This window comes from Myripristis murdjan, chromosome 2 (genome assembly GCF_902150065.1).
Source record: "Myripristis murdjan chromosome 2, fMyrMur1.1, whole genome shotgun sequence".
In the NCBI taxonomy this organism is placed as follows: Eukaryota; Metazoa; Chordata; class Actinopteri; order Holocentriformes; family Holocentridae; genus Myripristis; species Myripristis murdjan.
Window position 1 is genome coordinate 8,221,702 of NC_043981.1, and position 22,877 is coordinate 8,244,578.

The 22,877-nt window shown below is 42.4% G+C and overlaps 2 protein-coding genes and 1 long non-coding RNA gene across 3 annotated transcripts in view; 2 read left to right on the top strand and 1 right to left on the bottom strand.

The window, feature by feature from the left end:
• The window catches only part of znf654 (zinc finger protein 654), a 19,212-nt gene extending 12,465 nt beyond the window's left edge, over window positions 1–6,747 (top strand). The window contains exon 10 of the mRNA XM_030074808.1: window positions 6,675–6,747. Coding sequence (XP_029930668.1) covers window positions 6,675–6,731 — 57 coding nt within the window. The 3' untranslated portion in view covers window positions 6,732–6,747. The remainder of the gene's footprint in view (window positions 1–6,674) is intronic.
• Window positions 6,431–21,226, bottom strand: LOC115375423 (vascular endothelial growth factor C-like). Its single transcript, XM_030074815.1, has 8 exons — window positions 20,979–21,226; window positions 16,381–16,648; window positions 15,641–15,831; window positions 14,549–14,679; window positions 14,341–14,444; window positions 12,975–13,109; window positions 12,126–12,327; window positions 6,431–8,581 (listed from the first exon to the last, which is right to left on the bottom strand). The coding sequence occupies exons 1-8, from the start codon at window positions 21,078–21,080 to the stop codon at window positions 8,470–8,472; spliced, it is 1,245 nt and encodes a 414-aa protein (XP_029930675.1). The 5' UTR covers window positions 21,081–21,226; the 3' UTR covers window positions 6,431–8,469.
• On the top strand, window positions 13,909–19,997 carry LOC115375443 (uncharacterized). The gene is made up of 3 exons (XR_003929711.1): window positions 13,909–13,999; window positions 14,565–14,707; window positions 19,744–19,997. It is a non-coding gene; the product is annotated as an uncharacterized LOC115375443 (long non-coding RNA).
• Window positions 21,227–22,877: the final 1,651 nt, after the last annotated feature.

Sequence of the window (22,877 nt, forward strand, 5' to 3'; positions counted from 1 at the left end):
GAAAGTTTGTTGTCCTGTGAATGGATGTGCTTGGTATTCAGACCTATCTAGAAACCGTGTTGCACTCTTGTACCATGCTCTGGAAGATCACTATGGTGATGTCAAACCTTTAGAATTGGCATTCCGCATTGGAAACAGCAAATGTGGTGTTTGCATGAGAGTTCTGTGGAGTTTTCAACATTACCAGCACCATGTGGAAAGACATAGACTCACCCCAAGACATCCCTGCCTTCATCGAGGTTGTAGTGCCAGGTTCAAAACAGGAATAGAAATGAGACGCCACACCAGGAGGCATAGTCCACTGCAGGCAGTGTGCTGCCTCCCTGGATGTTCTCAACTCTTTATATGTCTGTGGGCACTGAACCTACATGAAAGAGAGCACTATGCCTCCAAACCCTCCCAAACGGTCAAGGAAGCAATTTTGCAAATGGGCAACAAAGGTAATAGCATGCAGGTTGGGAAGAAACAGGGTCGTAAACCAAAGGATGGCACTGCTGTGATGCCTGTCAACACTGTAAATTGTAATCAAAGTATAAAGGGATCTAATAAGTTAGGAAATCCTGATATGGGTGCTCCTGTCACAACTGCCACAACAGCTTTGGTGACAGAGGCATTGAAGCTAAGAAATCAGCCCAAAAATTCAAATGTCACAAAGAATCACTCTAACAAGGGCCCCTCTGCACACCCCACCGTTACAGCGAGGAGATTTAGGCAGAAGTTAAGAAAAGAGCAATTAACAAAGAAAAGTCTGTCCATTCCCAAAACTCGCAAAGTCTTATCTTCAATAGTAACAACAAATGGCAATGTGAGGAATAGGTTAAAGAAAAAGCAGGTAAAAGTAAGCCTAAAAGGTCACAAAACAAAGGGATGTCCACCTGGATCAGCTAAACTGAAGAACGCTCTGTGTGAGGATAAAGCAGGCACAAATCAGAAGGATGACACTGCTGAAGAGAAAACTGATCTGCTGAAGGGTCAGAATAGCCATACACCTGCTCAGAGGCCTTCCAGCCCTTCAGAAACAAAGCGGGCGTCAAAAGTGAGCAGTGAGCCAAAAACAGAAGAAAAGAGTCAGCAGATCCAAGATTTAGTCAAAACTACTTGCACTGATAGCATCTTGGAATTAAGAGAGTCAAAATCTAAGTTGTCTCCCAAGAAGCAGATTAAGAAGAATCATGTAAAACACAAGGATGTCTCAGATAGTATACTCATGCCTGCTGATACAGGTAACAGTTTACATGAATTGGCACCTCAACCCACTACCTCTGCAGAAGAAACACAGAAGATAGCAGCTAAGGGAAACACTAAGAAACTGCATGTCACAAAAAAATGCTGTGTCGGTAAAGAAAGAGATACTACAACTGCTCCTGTAAACTCCAGTAAGACACAAAAGAAACACAAGGTTAAAGATCCAGGCACCCAGTCAACCTCTAAAAAGCCTAAGTCAAAAACTACTGTCCAACAAGGTAATCCAGGTCAGGCCAAAACAACAGTTGTGGGCCCTGCAAGTGATGTGAAAGAGGAAACGCCACCCTCCATCGTTACCAACCTTGGTGATTCTGTTGTAGAGAATGGGCAAGAGGTGGGCGTAGCCACTCCTTTAGATGCCAGCAAAGCAAATAAGAAACTCAAGGTTAACAATACAACAGGACACCTGAAGGTTGTCAAGAAAAAAAGCCCAAGCAAAGATCTGGGCATCCCATCAACCTCAAAAAAACCTGTTAAGTCAAAAACTGTAGTTCCTCAGTTTAAGCCAGGTGAGGCCAAAATGGTATTAGAGGAATCTGTCGGTCAAGTGGGAAAAGCAAAAGGGGAAACGCCAGACCCAGCAATTAGCCATGGTGATTCTCTATTGGAGAATGGACAGGTGGGCAACATAACTGCTCCTTTAGATGCCAGCAAGGCAAACAAGAAGCACAAAGTTAAAAATACAACAGGGGACCCAAAGATTGTCAAGAAAAAACGCCCAAACAAAGATCCAGGCACCCCATCAGCTTCTAAAAAGCCTAAGTCAAAAACTACTGTCCAACAAGGTAAGCCAGGTGAGGCCAAAACGACAGTTGAGGGCCCTGCATGCAAGGCGGGAAAAGCGAAAAAGGAAACATCACTCTCCACAGGTACGAGTCCTGGTGATGCTGCAATAGAGAATGGACAAGTGGCGGGCAAAACTACTCCTTTTAATGCCAGCAAGGCAAACAAGAAGCACAAGGTTAGAAATACAACAGGAGACCCAAAGATTGTCAAGAAAAAACACCCAAGCAAAGATCCAGGAACCCCGTCAATCTCAAAAAAGCATGAGCCGAAAACTACAGTCCAGCAGGTTGAACCAAGTGAAGCCAAGGCAGTGATAGCAGAAGGCTCTGCAGGTGAGGTAGGAAAAGAGCAAGTGGAGCCACCACCCTCAACAATGGCCAGCCCTGGTTATTCTGTAATAGAGAATGGACAAGTTGGGGACATAAAAGAACCACAAAAACCTCAAGTTCGTGTGGCAAATGTTGAAGATGAAAAAGCTAAACCAGCACCTACAGACTGCCATCTTCCATATGGGAAGAGGCCATACATTCGTCTCCCACCTACAGCATACCTTGATGAGAAATTCACCACCATGCCAAAACGAAGAAAAGAGATGTCAATGTTTTTCCACTCCTCTGAGGACAATCTGTCTTCTCAGCAGGCTTCTGCCATCGCACCTCCGCAGAGGCAACGATGTGCCAACTGTTTTGTTACTTTCAGCAGTGCAGCAGAGCTACAGACTCATCTCCAGCTGAAGAAATGTTCAAACCTCTTCGGCTTTGATTCTGATGATGAAGGTGAGTAGGCAGTCATGATTTGTGCATGGAATTTTTCTGATTGGAAAATTTTTGACATAAAAATGCAAAGTTAATTTTACATCGATGTCACCATACTGCATATGCAGGCAGAGAACAATGAAGCAAGCAGAGAAATTAAATCATGAATCCACATTGAGACATACTAAAAGAACTGATATAAGCACAGTATAGACTGAACAATAGAACAGATGAGACTTCTATTGCAAGCAGATGAGTATCAGGCCAGAACAAATGATGGCTGCAGAGCCTTAGGAGAGGTGCAGCCAGGAAAATACAAATATACAGGACTATAATGCATCATTTTATTCCATATCAACAACTGTTGTTTTTTTTTTTTCTTTCACATTTTCAGGCAATTAAGACAACCAGTCGATTTGAAGAGAATTGATATTTCAGATGCATAATGACCTGACACATGGACCTGAATAGAGCCCATCTGACGGACTGTACCTTGACAGAGCTCAACGCGCTCAGTGACTTGTTCATTATTGCGGGGAAAGTCTTGTACACCTGGATTTGTTGCAAGAGGAGACAAGTGGATGCCTGACTTATGCTACAGTGTGTGCCTGTTAACACAAGGCCCTGAAATAGCCAGAACATGTGAAAAAGCCAATCGGTAAAAGACTACTGAACTGAATCCCAGTCAGACCGTTTGCAGAACGGCGAGTGTTGAAGTGCCTGCCCTGGAACCAACCTTAATGATTCCAGCTACATCACCTGGTACGGAGATTAAGCATTCTGGCTCAAAGTCTGGACTCTTGAAAGCTGTGAAAAAAAAAAAAAAATAGACGCAACAGGGCTGCTCCTGCTTTTGCTAGTACACATATTTTTTGCATCAGTAAGCCATAATATTAGATCATGCTGTCTGCTTTTTGCACTCTGTCATTTCCTCACGAGATAAACTTACTTCTTTCAGTTGTCTGTTGGCACTCCAACAAAAGATTGGGATTGTAATGTATAATTAAGCATCAAAAATGAAAATTGATGGATCTTTGAGAAGTTTGTATGTATATTTCTCTTGTTAAGACTAATTTTATTTCATATACACAGTTCCTAATGGAGTTGATAGATCTCTGCTGCTTTTATTTACATATTGCATTACTTTGTCTGCACCATGAGTAACCAGTAGGGGTCAGTGTGCACCATGACACTCGATTTCATCACTCAGAAAACAGATTTTTGCTCTTGCAAACTATATTGTTAATAACAGACTATAATATATTGTATGCTCTGTCTTTAACAAGGAGGGAGTCATGAATCTGAGCTGCTCTACTCTTATCAGTCATTTTAATGGACTCATTAAATTGTTTGATCTACCAAACATGAAAATGAGCTCTATTTCATTTAGCAATAAGTACCATGAAACAGAAGATGTGCCCATATCCCCATATGATCATGCTGTATGCTTTTTGTGTTGTCACACATTCTGTCAGTGGAGCAGCTGACATTAAGACTTTTGGCTCTTTGTTCACTTCAACAGAGGTTTGTCCATGTTGATGTATCTTGACTGAACTGTCCAAGACCATAGAAACATTGTGATTTCTCTTGTAGGGTGGATGTTCTCTTCAAGGCTTGCTTCAAAGAGAAACCGAGCTGGTAGACATAAACTACTACAGTATAAGTGTTACTGGGAGGCCACACAAGACTGTGAGTCTTTCCTGAGCAGGGGCAGGTTTTATTTATTTATACACTTTATTTTCTACCTTTTGTAAATATTTGAAGAGTTTGAATGGCTTATATATATGGGTGTTGGAACTGGGTTTATATCCTGTTGAAGTAAAAAATAAAACTTATTTGAAATGGCATCTGATTTGCCGCCTTGTAACATGAGTGTCTAATACATGGGAGAAATTTATGCTGTTGTCAAAGTAATGGAAAGTCCCACATTCTGTCTTAGCTTGCAGTTTGAACCATTCCAAGAGGAGTAAATACAATATTATTGGGTACAGGTAACACCAATTGTTGCAGAGCCCATGGGCTGAAAAAAAAAAAAAAAAAAGGGCCTTGGAAGCATAGAAAATGGCAACATAGATCACAACTTCCACCTTAAAAACAGTGAGCTGCCATAGCTGCATTACATTAATTTGGACTGATCCCAAAGAATTGTGAAAATCCTCACATGTTCATCCTGTGGCATGTCGTTTAACAAGCTCCAAAGTAATGCCAGTGCAACAGCATACATCATTTTGCATATAAAACAATCATATGGACTAGAGTAAAAAGTGCTGCAAGGGGGGATAAAATACTTTCAGCCATTGCATAAATTGGCAGTGTTAACAGGTAAGCCAGGTCTTTAACAAGCCATTTTCATCCTGAGCTGTCAGCCCTCGAAATCCAGTTAAAATGCATGTGCACAAGTTTGGTCGTCCACATTTATACTGTTAGTGTCAGCACTTATCAAGATGATATGAGAGTCAGTGGGGCTGGAATGCGCTGTAAATTTTACTGATTAGCTGAACTGACGCAGTGTCTCAGGGAGGAGTGCCAATCAGGACCAACTCCACCTTTCATTTCTTGATTGAAGCAAAAATAACCATGGATTTGAAATGATGTATTTATTAATCTAATTGCTAAAACATGCTCATATTCATTTACAAAATGGCCTGGAGCAAATAGTCAAATTGATGAATTAGTTTGTATATTATGGCCACTGACTTGAGGGTATTTAAATGTTTGATTTGTAATTACAACTAATTGCCTAGAAGGTTGGCATTGAAAAGGAGCTGTACTCAGACCTGCAACCAAAAGCCATGACTTGCTGTTGCGCTGACTGTAGCTTCAGGCTGAGATTTCCTCTGTCTTAAACTTTGTAGACACACCAGGGTAATTTTACAGCGACATGAGCACATTTTCTGGTGCATGCCTCTTAGCACTACTATGAAATAACCCTCATTGTAGGTGTAAAGGAATCTGCCTCTCATTGTCAGTAGAGCAGCCGAAATGTGGATATTTACACCTCTTAAGTCTCAGTACTTGAATTTTTAGGATGTCTAGCTTTAGATACTATAGATCTAACACCAGCTTTGTTTTAGCTGGCGGAGCCTTTCTGTCTTAAGTCGGTGATTCCTGTTAAACCCTTTTACTCAGAGCCCATGCAGACAGACACTAGAGCCAGATTGAAAGCTGATCTGTTTTTCATATGAATCAATATTGTTTATTGTGGTAGGAACAGACAGAGAGGGGGATGAAGAAAAAGGGGGAGAAGAAACTGGAGACGACAGAGAAGAGTCAAGTTCTTACCCACAGGTGTGTGTGCCTGTTTTCAGTGGATTGTCATTAGTTAAGTGCGGTGTTATGAACATATGGCATATTTCACATGCTTTTGCTGAAGGGTACGTGCATTAGATCTTTCAAAGGAATGCAGACACACATTTTAACCTTGATTCATCTCATATTAGTCTTGTAAAGGTAATGTATCAGTTCACAGTTTTGCTCCATCATTGCACTGCCACTTGGAGTCTGTGCAAAGCAGCATTTGATCAAGTTCAGCGCTGGATATCTGATATTTGACGATACTTGTAAAACATGAAGAGTGTGTGGTTCTCAGTATTTTGACAGATGCATTTCATAAGAAACAACACAGGAACACAAGTACACTTCAGTCTGTCAAGGTTTTTAATCAGTACTTTGAGTCAATCAGGACTATTTTAAATACTCGGTAATGGCATAAAAATAAAGAAAAATGTATTTGAAATCATGTTTTCCCCCACATCCATTAAGCAGTGGCGAGTTATCACAGCAAAAACATTGCAGGTGTTTCTGGGAAAAACTGGTAATTAAAAAAAAAAAAAGAACAAAAAATATTTAGTTTAAAGAACAGGACCAGTGTTCAGGAGAATTATTAAGATCAATTTTAGTATAAAAGCAGAAACAAAAACTAAAATTATTCCCAATCACCACTGATATTACAAAAATATGGACAGACACATCGGCACAACAGCATCCGTTCTCCTTCACTTTTCTTTGATTTGTAATAGTCGCTCTAGTTTACAGACACTGAAACCTGAACCGAGCGAGTGACTTAAGTAAAAGTCATGAAGGGTTTCATTCCAAAATGCTCCTTTAATTTTAGGAAAACATATGATATCTATTGTTAAATATTTTATAACTACAGATGATTTTGTCCTTAAAGTATCAGTGTTTTAAATATGCTTAAAATTATAAATATTTTCAATTAATATTACTTAGGAGAGCATATAATGTGAAATAAAGAGGAGACCCAGAACTGTATCCTGATAGATACTAAAATAAACCAGTTAATCATCTGCTGTGACAAATTGGAGTCTGTTGGCCCTGCATGACACACAGAGGTGACACAGGCATTTTACAGACTGGAGAATGTGAGTAGTTGAATTTCATGAGAAGATCTGACGTAAAATCCCACTACACTCAGAATCAAACTTTTTATGGGGAAATGAGGTTGATTGTGGGTGTGTGACTGGTATTACTTGGTACGCACATCCCACCACAGGAAACAGTTGATCTGAATGGACAATCTTAGATTTTCCGTGCTTTTCATATGCAAACACACCCGTATTGTCAGCCTAAATCACAAATTAGAGTTGTGACATAGATGAGCTTATCATCCTCCCTCAATTGAGATGCTGTAGATTTTGCCCTATATGCCAAATTGAAATTTGAGTGTTGGGTTTTATTCTGAGCAGGAAGCGACAAATCAAAACAAAATACAAAACTCGTCCTAAACATCACTCCGTTCACAGAAAGCTGGACTCACAAATGATGGCTGAACATGCTACCAAAAGATTTTTTTTTTTCACCATCTTCACCTCAGACAACTAAATTGAAGGCCCAGTAGTGGTCAAAGCAGCTATGGACACCGGCTGCATCATAGGAATTGGGTCTGTCACTAGCCTGTTTCAGTCTGCCCTCATGCTGTGATTGGTTCGTTCCAGTCAGGCCTTTTGTAATAAGCTTTGGGAACAAAGCCAGGACATGCCCGCACGCATTATAACTCCAGTTCCCTACTGTGGTCCTTTTTTCAGTAAGCTTCTGGTCTATCAGGTTGGTCCACTCTGCTCTCCCTCTTTGCAAAGAGTCCCACAGTCAGATATCTGTCTTCCTCTCTTGGCTAAGGTCACTCCATGATGTTGTTTTCATTGGCGGTAAGGTTTTATTGTCAGTCATCGCTCTTTTGTTTGTCATTTTTCAGCACCATGTCCTTGTGACTGGTCTGAGCTAATTGTCTCATTATGTGATTGGGCCTGTCTTCTGTCATTTCAGTGCTTAAGCCCGCCATGCCGCACCTGGCCATTTTGGTCTTTGATTTCAGACGGTAGCTCCCCTCTCGCATAGTCCCTTAGGGAAACTGGGTCAGAGAGTTTCTTTCTTTCACAAAGAGGGTCAGAGCACAGACATTGTTGCCATCAGCCCGCCCTTGTGCTGCTTGCAGCCCGTTGAAATCCAATTCCACTCACCTATACCACATGTTATTGTCTCGTTCCACTCTCCTGCCCTCCCGTGAATGAGGAGTTCCACCCTCCTGCCCCTCCTCATTACTGGGCAGGTGGGACAAAGAGTTTCTAGCCTTTGGGATGAAAGCCAGAAAATTGCTGTTCCGAGTACAATCCCAGTTCGCAGTCCGCTGACAGCCAGTTCTGCTTCTTCGTCGTCCTGTGATTGGTTAATTCCACTGAGGCCGCATGTAGTCGGGAATGCACTGGCAGACTTGATGGCTGTAATGAAACCCATTCTGACACAGCCGTCTGGGCTTTCTGCAAGCCAACCTGTAACAACTAGAGTGAGAAATAGAGGGACAGCAGAGAGACAGAAAAAATGGGAGAGGAAGCCGGGGGAGCAGAGATAAACCGGAGGTTGGGATGGAGATGGAGACATAGGAGTGACAGAAAAAGATATAAGGAGAGAAATGTCAGAAAAGGATAGAGATTGAGAACAAAAGGAGAGGGAAAGTTATGGGAGAAAGCAAGAACGAATGAGAAAATAGAGAGTTGTAGACACAAGGAGATCGGTTGTTAGGAGTGAAAGGCAGAAGAAGAGGAAGGTTCATATTGATGGTGCATAAGAGGGGCATGAAAGAGGAGTAGATGGTCAGAGACAGAATAGTAAACCATAGAGGCAAAGGGAGAAAGACAGAAAGCGAGAGAGAAAAGACAAGGGAAAAAAACGATTATATTTTCCTAGAGTAAGGCAGTGGATTATCCAGTTCCCTCCACATCCCTTTTGGATAAACTGTGATCCAAGTTTTGTTAGTGTATACAAATCTTTGCATGTGTGTGTGTGTGTGTGTGTGCATTTCCCAAGAAACTAAGCAGGAATATGGCCAATTCTCGGAAATGGCCCCTTCAAAATCACAGTAGGTGTACAGTCCCCCTGGTGTGTATGAGTGTACCACCCCCTGTGACCAGATGTTGAATCAAACTAAAAAAAAAAAAAGACCAAACAATGAAAAGTATGATGTAAGGGAAGGAGTGAACAAGTATACATGCTGGATTTTCGTTTTATTTTATTTGTTTATTTTTATTGTGCAGGAAAAAGTCTAAAAGCAGCCTGACTTTGGTAAAAGCTGTTTTGCTGTATGTTTGTGTTCTGCAGCACATAAAAGACCAAATCACATATTACAAAATAAACTGACACTACATATGTGAGAATATGACTATCTAGTCCAAAGAGAAGGGCCAAAAAAGTCCCAGATGGACTTTTGTCACTGTATTTTCATCAGTATGGATCTCAGACAAAAAAAAACCCCCCAAAAAAACAAACTGTGTTTGCTGATTTTGTATCCCCTGAATGAACAGTAAAAGAAGATACAGAGGATGTTTTGTGGTGAGAATTATCTGGGATTTATCTTGATTTTAAACCCAAATTAAACCCAGTGGTTACTTGGGCAGATGCAAAATGGTCACAGATGGAAACTGTGAAAATAAAGAGAAGTTTTGTAAATATAAATTGTATTGTGTCTCTGGGTGAAAACACGCCTTTTTTCATTTTGGCCTCTCCCATCTTGGAAAAATGTAAGAACCTTTGGTATGAAAGGCCTTTTTTATGTATTTCAGTGAAGCGTGCCACACAGCTTTACAACACCACCCTCTTTATAACTTACAGTGAGATTACTAGGATGCCACTCTTGTCAAAGCTTATGTCTGCTTATGTTTTTCTTTGTGCCCGCCTGTCAGCCTGATAGCTGGTTTGCCAGCTGTCATCAAGTCTTCTCAGCACACACACTCTCTCTCTCTTCATCTTTCTGACTTGACTCCCCCTTCTTTCTATCCGTCTCTCTCTAGGCCTGTAGTTTAGGGTCAAGGGTTGGTTGATCCCTTGCATGCTGGTTGTGGGAACATTACACGCATGCAAGCACGCACATACACGCAGCTGAGAGCAGCGTAGGACTTTTAGGACCCTTGATGTCCATAAAAGGTTATGGAAACATCTGAGAGAGGGTGAACTAAAGAAAAGAGAGAGAGAAGGAGTTCTTTCTTCCAAGTGTGGAATGTATGACATGTCCATTGAGACTTGTGTCTGTTGCTTTCTTCCCTTCTGAAGCCCTTCTCTCAAGACTCTGGTTATTCTCTCAGTCTTCCTTATCCCTTTCTCTTGCAGTTCTTCCTACTTGGGGTGAAGACTTGGATAAGTTGGGGGTTGTGTAGCACTCCAAAGCCTAAATGTCTGAGATAACACCTTCAGCACCGTGGAGAGGGCCACTTGTCCCAGCAAAGACTATTGGGACAGGTAGCTGATAGCAGGACAGGTACCCTGATGAACTGCCATATATCTATTTTCCACTGTAAGTCTCTCCAAAACACAGGGACCCTTTTGAGGAACCATGAATCCTTATCTCTGTTACCACCAGAGAAGCCAGTCTGTCTTTTGGACCTGGGGGTTTCGTTATGACCTCCAAAACAGTCCCTGCAACTGAGGTGATAATAATGATAATCATAATATAAAGATAGCTTCAACATGTTCCACATTCACTGTTTTACTGTTGCAGAATGGCTAGATACCTCCTCCTTACTTGCATATCGTTTGCTTTTCGCGTGGTGCAGTATTAGTTTTGCTCCTGGTACCTTCTTCCAAGACTGAGTTGAAGGAACTTGGCCCTGGCACTTTTTGGGGGGAAAGGGGAAGTTGCTTCCCCCTTACAGAGGCTTTTTAGTTGGGTCACAAATCTTGCAGCCATGTGTAGTGCTATCATGGAGGTCCATTTACAAGTAATAGCTAAATATATAACAACCAGGCTACAAAAAAAATAAATAAATAAATTTAGGTCACTATGACTCAGGCAACAGTCCTGTTTTTAGAGTTTGCATCTGCTGGAAAACTCTGAATTGTAGGTGTGGATGTGTTATATCACGCACAAGCCCTTCATTGCCAGTGACATACTTTAAGTCCTCTTGAAACTGTTTTAAGGAGCGTGTCCTGGGACTCTCAACAGGTTAGTCAGTTGTGTCTTTGCCCCCAGTAAATGCCTTTATGTAGTACAATGAGCTTTCTCTAGTTACCAGTGGAGTACTGTTTCAGAATTTCTGGTTTAAAGTTGACCTCATAGTGTGGATTTTAGTTTTGTGCAATAATGGAGTTTGTAAGTAAAAAACACAGGAGCCAGTGACTCATCTGGCCTTTTGACTATAGCCTGGAAACCAAATTCAAACACTATTACCCAGAGTTTAACTGAGTCATCAGATTCTTACAAGAGCACATTCACTCATAACACACAACTTTGAAAGATGCCAAAAATTTGATTGGAGAGTGAGAACAAATTGGGGTGTGTCAGTGATAATGGATCAGCCGCATCTACTTGCGGGCAGTAACAATTTTCTGATTGACAAAGAATTTTATGTTGCCAGAGGCAAAATACCTGCCTTGACACCAAGGAATCAGGTGTGGCTAGAAGTGCAACATGTTTCAGAGCCCATAGAGACTGATGCCAGAATGATTTTCTGCTTCCAGGAGCAAATTCAGAACTTATTTCCGAAAGTTATTCACTATATGGAAAACATATAACCATTTTTATAGCTCAGATAACATGATTTAGTGCAGATTTGCTCTTTAAGCTGCTCAGGAAGGACATTCTGAAAGCTTAGGGCCCTAGATAGCAAAGGCCAAGAATGTATTTTTTTAGGGGGGGAGTACTCTGTTAATCCCCCAAAGGAGAAGTAGTCGTCTTGCTTCGCCCACTCTTCCGCTCTGAGTCCAGCAGAGCACAGAAATAAGTGATCCAGTGTCTTGCTCAAAGACACTTAAGCAGGATAGATATTTATCATCACAATGACTTGAAGACTAGCTCATCGATATTAGCTGATCTGATTCTTTCCAGTAGCTTACCTGCAGGTGTTACGGTTGAATCTCTTGCCTTGCCGCAGACAGGACTGTGCACTCTCTCTGCACTCACACAGGCAGGTGTCAGGGTTGAGGGGCTGATTCCCGGGACACTGTGCCTCACACACACAGCCACACAACTCCACGTCCCAGCGCTGGCCTGGGGGACACCGCTTCCCTTCTCCTTGAAACTCACACTGGCATTCGCCTGGAAAGGCAGAGAGCACAGCACAATGAAGGAGAGAGCAAAACAGCACAGAGGGGTTTAGGTTACAATATGGTGGACATTTCAGTAAAAAAAAGAAAACTTCATTGTGCTCAGATAGTCTAGTAGTTAATTTTCATGCCTCTAAAACCTCACGTGTGCTCCCACTGGCCTGATATTCAATCCTGTGGGAGATTTCACTGCTATGTCTCCTCTAATCTGTCTTTGTCTCTACTCCCTCCCGACTTTAGACCCGCTGTCCTTTTATGAATACAAAAAAAGAAAGACTTCATCAATTCATCTTTTCAGTTTATTGGGATAAATATTTTGTGCTCAGGTTCTAACTTGTCCTACTTTTCCTGTGTGTGCCATTTCTGGCTTGATTTTCTAAATCCTGCCTGGTTGCATTCAGACTCACGCTCCCATCCACAGATCAAAATGCTTTGGTAAATTTAACCTGTCAGCTGTGAAATGTTTTTCTCATTAGTTTCTTCTTGAAAAAAGGAAGCCAAGCCCAGATGTGGCCCTAGAAAAATAACCCCTTTTTAAAAACTACAGCCTTTTTGAAATATTTTAATTCTTTACTTGTGATATGATTTTTTTTTTTTTTTTTTTTTTTAAATATCTACAACAGCTTTGCCCATCCTCACAGGTGTTGTGGTCCAGTCTCCAGCCTGGATCGCAGCTGGCCTCGGTGAGTCCGTTGCGACAGACGCACTCGCAGGTTGACTCCTCCAAAACTCTGTTGGGCCCACAGAGAGCCAGCAGCCCCGAGTCCAGAACCTCTGGAGCCCATACATGTAGAGGAAAGGGGGAAAAATCCTTATTTTCCAGTTAGTCAGTTTCTATTCTAAAACGTCTGTTCAAAGGTTCATCACTTGTTGTTGCTTGAAGGGCAATTATCTACAGTTCACATGCTGAAGTCACTAAGAGACTGTAGGATTTTCATTAAGTCCTTGTTATCCCTTAACCTTAACCTTAAATAAAGTTGTTTTAGCTGCCAAATCCTAACCACAGTTGTACTGTTATTGCCCGAATGTAAACCCAAAGACACCAGTGCTAAGTCCATTTTTGAGGTAAAATACCAGAAAAATCCAATCTGAAAAATAAATAAATAACTTCTTGTGTCAATTGGATTAAAATTCCCTTGGGGGCGATTTGATGCAAAACATTTCATATCACTTACTGCTCAGATATTATCATAAGATTGTTGGTAAGAGTTTTAACAAGGAAATATCGAATTTCCACAACACAGCTTGCAGCTCATTGGTATTTTAAGTCGTAGCCATTGAGTGGGATACATTATTCAGCTATGGATGACAATTTTGTCATATTATCCTGATTCTAGTAAAACTCAACAAAATAAAATCACTTGCGAGTTTCAGGCAGTGGTTTTCTTTTAAAAAGGTCCTTTGTGAGATGTGTGTGTGTGTGCGTGCGTGCGTGTGTGTGTAACATGTCCTGCAAGGGTCTCAAACCGTGTGCCATGAGGGGTCAAGGGCATGCATGTTCTCTGTGCAGCCAAACTCTGCACCATCATTCCTCTGATTAGTTCCTCCTCTCTAATCACAGGTGTGCCAATCAGTGAGCTCACCTGCTGTATTCTGTGGTTGCAGTAAAAACCTGCAGACTCTTGACCCTCCACCTCGAACCCCCTGCTGTTTTGCCCTTTGAGGTAAATCGTGTCATGTACAAGGCGAGCGAGCTTAATTTAGATGTTTCATATTGTTTGCAGGACTTTCACTTGCTGGGCTTTGTTGATGATGCAGCATTCCAGTAGTCTTTGCCAAGCGTATGTAACCAGTGATGCCAGTTCAGTTGTAGAAGTTGTGTCGGTTTTTTTTTTAGCTGTCATATCTGTCATATACACAGATGCTCGCAGCTCGCAAAACAAGCCGTGAGCTCGTTTTAACTTGTTTTGATAAATGGTTTGAGGCCCAAACCGGAGCCAAATCTGAAAGAGGAAATAACAAAGCCCGGATTTCTGATAAATGATGCAAGACCGTGCACACTTACCGATCTCGCTGTCAGAGTAGTTACTGCTGTCACTAGGGACACACACACAGTTGACTGGGTCCCATAATAGCCCTGAAGCACAGGGAACTTGGGGAGGAGAACACCTGCAAAAACACACACACACACACACATACACACACGTATGATGCCCGCGTTAAATGCACAAAGACCCATAAATGTATGAAAACTCACACACACACACACTCACAAGTGATCTGTTGCAGCTCGCCTTATAATGGAGTGGAGCGGCCGTTTGGACAGGCACTCGCAGGAGGTGTGGTTGACGAAGGTTACCATGACAACAGTGCGATCCATCCTGGGCGGGGACAGCTCCATCAACTGACAGGAAGAGAGATGAAGATCAGAGGTGTGTGTGTGTGTGTGTGTGTGTGTGTGACGGTAAATGTGTGTAGGTATGTGTGTGTGTTTATCCAAGGTGTTTTCCCGTATGTGCGCAGTAATACACAGTGAAGTGTCAGTGTAAACAAAGCGTGATGGGGCTTGCAGGCATTTCGATGAAATAGTATTCCGGCCACGGCGTTAACACTTTCCTTAGTCGCTAATATCTTCTCCTTTCTTTCTTGGACTTCATATATAATTGTGGCTTCATATAAATTCATTGTATCACCAGAAAAAGCCAACCATTTGACCTAAATGTGTCTTGTCAGCAACACCAGCTTCTCTATTATCCATAATTGTAGGGTCATAGGAATATTTTGTTCCATTTTGTATCAGGGTGCTGACACTCTGACCCCTGTGCTCCTGACTACTACTTAAATTTAATGTTGGTGGTCTAGTAATTGAGGGGTTGAAAATTTATTCTCCTGTTGCACTCATCATTATTGGTGTAAGTGTGTTCGCTAAGTGCCATAAGTGTAGACGGTTATGTAATGATTGCGAGATTATGCAAGTGTGTGTGTGTGTGTGCATGGGCTTGATGTCCATTTGAAGCCAAATAGAAGTCCCACTGCACTGGGGTGGATTATAACACAGATGAGTTTGTTGCATAACAGGGTAGATTGGTTTCTGTCCTCTTTCTTGAGCCAGTTTGACGCACAACAACAGAGCACCGGTGTCATGGTGTACTGGAGCATCATTACTCGATACTACACAACAATAATCACTGGCATTATTAATAACAGGGTTAGAGTTTACAGATAAACAAATGCCAGATGCGGATTAACATCAGGTTTCATGTGAGGAAAGTAGAATAAAGTTAGGACAAATTACCCCAAAATTGTGTAATACGTTTTGAGAAGTGATGGAATAGATTAAACCAAGCCACCGCTGCGTCACTTACTGTCTTGTTGACGAGCGTGTGACTTGTGTTAGTGCAATAAAAAGCCTCGTTGTTGCAGCATCCGCCGCAGCGATGCAGCGACACACAGCGAGGGAGGTAGAATTGACTGGTGGCTTCTGGGTATTCTTTGGCGACCTCGACGCACACCTCTCTGGGCCGACATGCCGTTTGCTGGATCTCTTCTAGAATGACTGGAAACACACACACACACACACACACACACACACACAAATTTCCGTTTGTATCTGAGCACAAAGGGTTTTCGGAGTCTTCAACTAGAAATTTTTGGCCAGTGGCAGCAAATTATCCAGTGATGAATCTAATCATAGATTCCATGATTTTCCATTATGCCTTCCAGCTAGGCTTCAGTTCTGTCAGTGCTTTTATTTGTGTCCCCCAGACAATAAAATATGTAAGTTCATCCATCAAATGAAATATTCCTGTTGACTCTCCAAAACAAAGCAGTTTTGTGTTGTATTTTACCATTTACAAATTACCTGCTGATGGTACTGTTATCAAAAGTCAACATTTTCAGCTGAAATGTGAGATTGCCAACTGATGCTGATTGATTTTGTTAGCTTGGTAGTGAACTATAGGTCCAAATGACATATGGTTGCTATACACGTCCAGTAATCCAAAATTTTAGACTCAATGCTGGCAACGCTGGTCCATTTTCATGAACACTGGAGGGAAGACTACTACTCGAGTTCTGTATGTTTGGAAAGCGGCTTCGTTTTTACCTGCCAGTGTCCCGTCAGCTTTGAACAGAGCCACCTCCCTCGGCCGACCCCACAGGTCGTCATCGTTCGAGTGGTGGGGTGGAGGAAAGGACGAAGAGGTAGAAGAAGGAGAGGAAGAAGAGGAGGAGGAGGAGGAGGAGGTGGCGTGCCATGATTTCTTCCTCAGGCATTGCTGAAGCACCCTGTACTCGGGGTATAAGAGCTGCAGTAGTTGATCCACATCGGTCACTGTCTCCAACTGGGGCTGATCGTCTGACAACACCGGAGCCTAGAAGGCAGGAGACCGGAGTGAAACGCAAAATACAAGAACAGAGGAGGGAGAAGAAGAGGGGTGACGAGAGGGCACATTTCTGCTGTGCAACAAAGAGAGTTTTATAATGGAAAATTCATTCAGTCGTCCTTCTTCAAATGACATGTGGCCTTAAATATGTCACTGCAGAGCTTTGCTGCATTGGACACGGCACTCTTACCTTGCAATTCAATCAGTGCAGATTAAAGTTAGCTGAGGTATTTTCCTCTTTGTAACAATAATATAAAAAGAATGAGAATGCGTGTGTCATTAGTGAAAGCAATGAGTCAAACTGTCTGTTTACATTGTGATCTGATTGAATTCAAGGTAATTTTACACTTTTTGCGGTGTGGAGAAAAACTATTAGATACTGTAGAATTTCCATTGTAAACTTTCCCTGTTGGAGCTGGATAAACATGGAATACCTCAGCTGCCAATGTGTTGTAACATGTTGCTGTTGGCTACTGCAGTTATTATGGGTTAGTGTGCCTTCTCCTCAATTGCACACACACACACACACACACACACACACATAGACACACAGACACGTGGATGTGGCATTCAAGTATGCATGCAGCCTACAGGGTCTGCAGCTCCTTTTCTCTCTCCGCTCTCTTCCTATCTTTCTTTCTCTGTTTGTCCCTCAAGCCTCTACCCTGCAGACGTGTCGCTGAGCAAGGCACTGAAATCCTAGCTGACTCTGAACTCTCATCTTCAAGTGGAGTGGGGTCAAGAAAAATGTAGAAATTTAGTTTTATCAAATCCTGTGGAAAAGTGTTATTTGTTTCATACAGTTTATGATTTAGTTTTTATGTAATTTATTTAAGTAAATGAATTAGAAAATCAGTTATATAGCTATTATGGTTTTTTCTCACTTGGTGCCACGTGTTTCCTTTCCTTAGGTGAACCAACAGCCACCAAAAACTACTTTTATTGCAGGATCCAGTTAGTTATTTCCAACTAAATGCACTTGAATGCATCATAGTTACACTGTTTATAAGGAGAACCTGAAGGCATCATTAGGCCTGCATGAATGGATAAGGCAGACTGGAGACTCTCCAGCGTAGTGCACAACCATTTTATTTAAGATGGGGAGGCAACATTTTTCACAGAGCGGATTTATTTTATAAATAGGGCCTCTCAGATAATGAGTTATTTACTGCTTAAATAATCTCGTCCCCGTCTGCTGAGAGTCTTCGCATAATGATTTCCCAGCAGTCACGCAGACCGATGACTCTGCTCTCATTAGCTCATATAAAAGAAAGGTTAAGTGTTTCCCTGACTGGCTCAAAAGGCGCTGCTGTGTCATTTGCGCGGAAATAAATGTCAACCAGGAACCTGTCTTCTGAGCGTCGCATATTAATTCTGACCCTGGGGAACTGGAGCTGTTGTTTTGTTTCCCAGGCTGAGAAAGGGCAGAGTGGCACAGCTGGCATGAGCTGTACAGAAACCAGATCTCTCTCTTATCGCTCTCTTCCCTCCCTCCAGTCTCTCCAATCTCTCTGTTTCGCCTTCGCCATCTGTCTCTCTTGACATTACCTCTCTATTTCTGTCCCTCTACATATTTCTCCCCTCCGCCTCCCACCCCTCTCTGTGTAAACTCAAATTCATAATGTATTCACTGTAAATTTACACTGTTGCCAAAGCAGGAACTGTATTCAAACATGACAGTGAAACCAGTTAGCAGAAAACATACAAGAATACTGGCACATCAGAACAAAGGCATCAGACATCCTTTTGCGTTCATCTCCTGTTGTCTCTCCCTCTCACTCTGCTGGCAAAAGACACTGGCAGTCCACAGCTGTTTAACAATAATGGCTGCAAACAGCTGATTGTGTTTTTTAAATTACAGCTTGGCAGTCTACCACCAAAATTAAAACGCTAACCATCACTCTTTTGTTGTAAACATGTATAATTTGCACACCAGTTCATGTATCTTGCAGAAACAGTGACAGCAGGATGTATCCCTGAAATGACCCGACTCCTCACTGACACCTTGTGACTTAGTTCCCAATCTGGTTCAGTGGTTTGGTCAAGCAGTCGTAGACTGTATTAAGCATGGCAGCCACCAGTAATGAGATCGTTCTCCTCATCTACCCTGCAATGCAAAGCATCTAACAAACCCTCTCACTGTTTTATCACATTAGTGCCTAGCGTCAGTGTGGAAGTTATGCCTCGTAATACGTCACGCCCACTACCATGCTCCCTTTGGGCCAAGGGGCATGAAAAGTTTGGAACGTCCTTCTTTAGTCCATGACTAGCCTTGCCACAAAATTTGCTGGAAATCCAAGCATCCATTTATAAGTTACGCCACTGTGTGAATAACAAATGGATGGACATAGTCCCCCTCCCTCTGATTTCATTGGGTGGGGGACAATGACACTGACTTATCATATTCACAGCCAGGAGCTGCAGTGGTGACAGTGTGGCCTGGCACATCAAAGATCTGATTGATGACAGTGGTGTGCAATAGTTGCGTGTTCACATTATTGTCTGCTAAATTAGACACAGGGCTGACAAACCCAAACTGTTTCGTCAGGTTAACTGAGCTGATGCTTTTCAAGCTACAACTTGTAATCCTTTGGCATAGAGGCATGTGAAAAAGGCAAGCAGTTTACTGTCTGACAGTAACCTTATTTTGAAAACAAATCCTCATCAAAACATTGCCTTTAACTTATTGCATTACTGAATTAATTTCTCCACAACACGACAATATTTTTATGATTTTTCTATCAGGGTTACTAGGTATTTTGTTGTAATTTGTATACTGTCAGTTCTTCAGTGGACCTTCATAATGGGACCAGATGTGGTTGCTAGGAGACGCCTCTGTTGATGTGATATGACAATAGAACTTATCATATTGCTGATGGATAATGATAATTATGCACTTAGCCAGCTTTTTATGATATCAACAGCATGAAGGACAGAGGGTTTATGTAGCAGGCTCCCTCTTCATTTACGTCTTTCTCAGTCTCCCCCTCCCTCCCCTCTTGCTTTCATTGTTTCTCTCACTCTTTCTTTATGTTTCTTTCAAGGTTGTCCTCTCTTTCTGTTTTTCTTTCGCTCTCTCTAAGTGTGTGGGCCGCCGTGAGATCACATGACGTGAGGTCATCGCTGTGGGACCATGAGGTCATGATGGACGAATAGCCGGTCGGCAGCGAGAATTTGGCCAATCTTCTGGGGTGTGTCATCACACACACTGCTGGCACACACACACACACACTCATATGAACACACCCATTCATTTGTCAGTTAGACTGTCTTCCAATATAAACAGCATTTATAAAGCTATCTTAAATACACAGTCATACAAACCTACACACGCAAGTATGTGCATGAAAGAGTAAAGGTGGCAATTTATAAACGCTGTCTGGATCAGCTGTTGTACCTTTATTCATTCATCAGACTCAGTGAAGATGCATTCCCATATTCACATGCTGGGTTTTAACACAGCTACTCACACAAACTTCATCCATCAAGAGTGCTTAACCTCGAAAGGATTGTTACTGCGATCACTCCCAGTGTGTCTGGATACAGTGTTCAGTGAGGCGGCAAGTACAGTTCAATCACGCAGGTCATGTCATTATTTTGGCTTCACATCAGTCAATAAAACTGTGTTCCATGAATCACAAATGGAGTCACTGGCAGAGAAAAACCCTTCGGTGTTGCAACTTTTACTCATCGGAATCACTGAACTCAACAACAGAGACTTCGAGAGAGAAGTGCTGACGTCATTTTTTGTCAGAACTAGAGGTTATGGATGCCAGCGTTTTCCTGGGAAATTGGTTCCTGGTGGCCTCAGAAGGTCCCAGAAGCAGCATTCGCTGTGCAGTAGACTGTATGTCACACCATAACCTCCCAGTCACACCAGGACAAATGAGATTCCCTGGAGCGGCGTCAGCATCAAGAGACAGTAAACTACTAATACTAATGAATGAGATCCTAAATCAACGTATTTAGACCACGTGGTACGGACACTTCCTGTTGAAACCGCGTCGCCACAGAAACGAGCTCTTTCTCCTCAGCAACGAGAGGCATCTTAACAGTACAGGAATTTATATTGGAATTAAGATTCAAAACACTGGCACACGTGGGGCTGAAATGGGACTCGCAGACAAATAATATGTACAAAAAGCCTTGGAATTCCACAGAGGTCTGAACCACAGTCTTGTGGGTATTTTGAAAAATGGCAGTGTTTTGCTAAAGATCTCTCACTATTAACACCTGGATCTAGTTTCAGCCCACTCAGTGTGTGCTGGTTCTGGGGCCAGAGTATGCAGAAATTAAACACCACAAAATGAAGTCTTACCTCAGTGCCCATGTTTCCAGCTTGGTAATAGTCCACGTAGTCTTGTCCAAAGCACAAATGACTGATCTTAAGAATCCATAGGAGCATAACTAGTGCCCACATAGTGGGGAAAGAAGAGGAGAGGGGAGGATTGGAGAGGAGCTGAGAAAACAGGGGATGGAGAGGTGAGATGGGGAAGGGAAGGAGAGGAGAGGAGAGGTGAGGAGGGCGGCTAGTGGTGGTGGAGTGAAAGGAAGGTGGATGAATTGAGGAGGGCAAAGGAGAGGTGAAGAAGAGGACCAGGAGCAGGAGGAGGTTTCACAGAATCCGCTGGGATCTCTTTGGTCCCCTCTTCATTCTATCCAGGAACAAACTTGCCGGTGGGGCAGGGGCTGTTTGAATTAGCTGAATTGGCTGAAGAAAACATGATGAGTAAAGCCTCTCTTCTCTTCTCTTGTCGCTCTCAAGGGCAGCCTCTCATCTCTGTCTGTGTTCCTCAGACTGTGTCCTTCCTCTTGTCCTGTGCCTCCATCCCTGCTGTTTTAGATCATCAAGATGGAAGTGTCTTTTGCATGAAAGAGAATAAATCAAAGTGGCAAACTCAAAAGAATCTTAAAGATCATCCATTTAAAAAAAAAAAAAATCTCAAGTGTCCTTTCAGTGGTCAGCTGAGCTCAGTGTAGTAAATGAGTTTTCTTTCATTCACAAAAGCGCTCGCTTAGTCACTTCACTTATCACTCTTTCATTTATTGCATGCCTCTTGCTTATCTCTCTGAAGTAGCTGTTGCTCCTCATTGCATATTTATCTGTTTTTCACTGTTTTTCCGTTGGTTTTCGCCTTCCCTCCCTACGTTTATCTCTCAATTTTGTGTCTTCAGTCCTAGTTGTCCTCCTCACTCTCTTCTCTTTATCTTTTCCTTGCCCTTCACACAGTGTCTCGCCTCCGGTCTCTGTGAATTTTTCTTCCCTCCGCAGAACAGCTGTCCTCTTCCCTCCTCCTGTCTCTCTCTTAGATTATCGTCGCCTCTTTATCTTTCTCTTCTTTTCTTCCTCTGACCCCTTCAGGCACAGGAAGTTGGTTCTCTCTGGAGCAAACTTTCTATATGTGTCATAACTTTCTGGTCCTTTGCAAAGCATCAGAGAGAGAGAGAAGAAAGTGTCTGGGAGCTGTGTGGAAAAGCTTACTCCAAATCCTGCTCCTGCTCAGACGGAGTTGAAAAAGAAAAGCAGAAGAAAAAGTGCCCTGCTTGGGGTTTAAGTGCGTGTCCGACCGGATTGAAGACTGAAAGAGGGATTTGCGTCCTGCTTAGCCTGTGCAGACGTCCTAGTGGAGTGAATGGGAAAACTAAAAGACGGGAAGGGACTGTGTCATGTGGGCGGAGTGAAGCATCTGAGAGACATGATTCGTGCCATGATAACTGATTATACTGGCATGCTGCTTTTTTCTTTTTCCTAAAATTGCAGGCTATACAGTGTTTGACCAAAATAGCCACTGCCTTGGCATGCCATTTTCCTCACAATGCATGTCATCATTGTCCTCATATGTGATTCAAATCCACCAGAGGGGTTATTCTTGGCACGCGGTGCCTTTTTGATCTCAGGTTTGACCCTCGCGGGCAAAAAAGATAAAATCTGATTATACTCCCTGGTTCCTTATCTCTTTTCTTCCCCTCTTTTCTCTCCCTTTCTCACACGTTCTTTATCTTGTTCGTCTTTATCCTTCCCTCTTTGTAATCTCTCCTTTAATGGCAGGAGCTTTCGTAAAGACCCTGAACTATGCGTGTACACACGTCTGTGAGAGAAAGTGTGTGTCTCTGTGTCTGTGTGAGAGAAAGTGTGTGTGCACTGCAAAAAAAATCCTGTCAATTACTCTCATATTCAGTGTGTTGCTCCAAACAGTGTAAAAAAAAAAAAAAATTC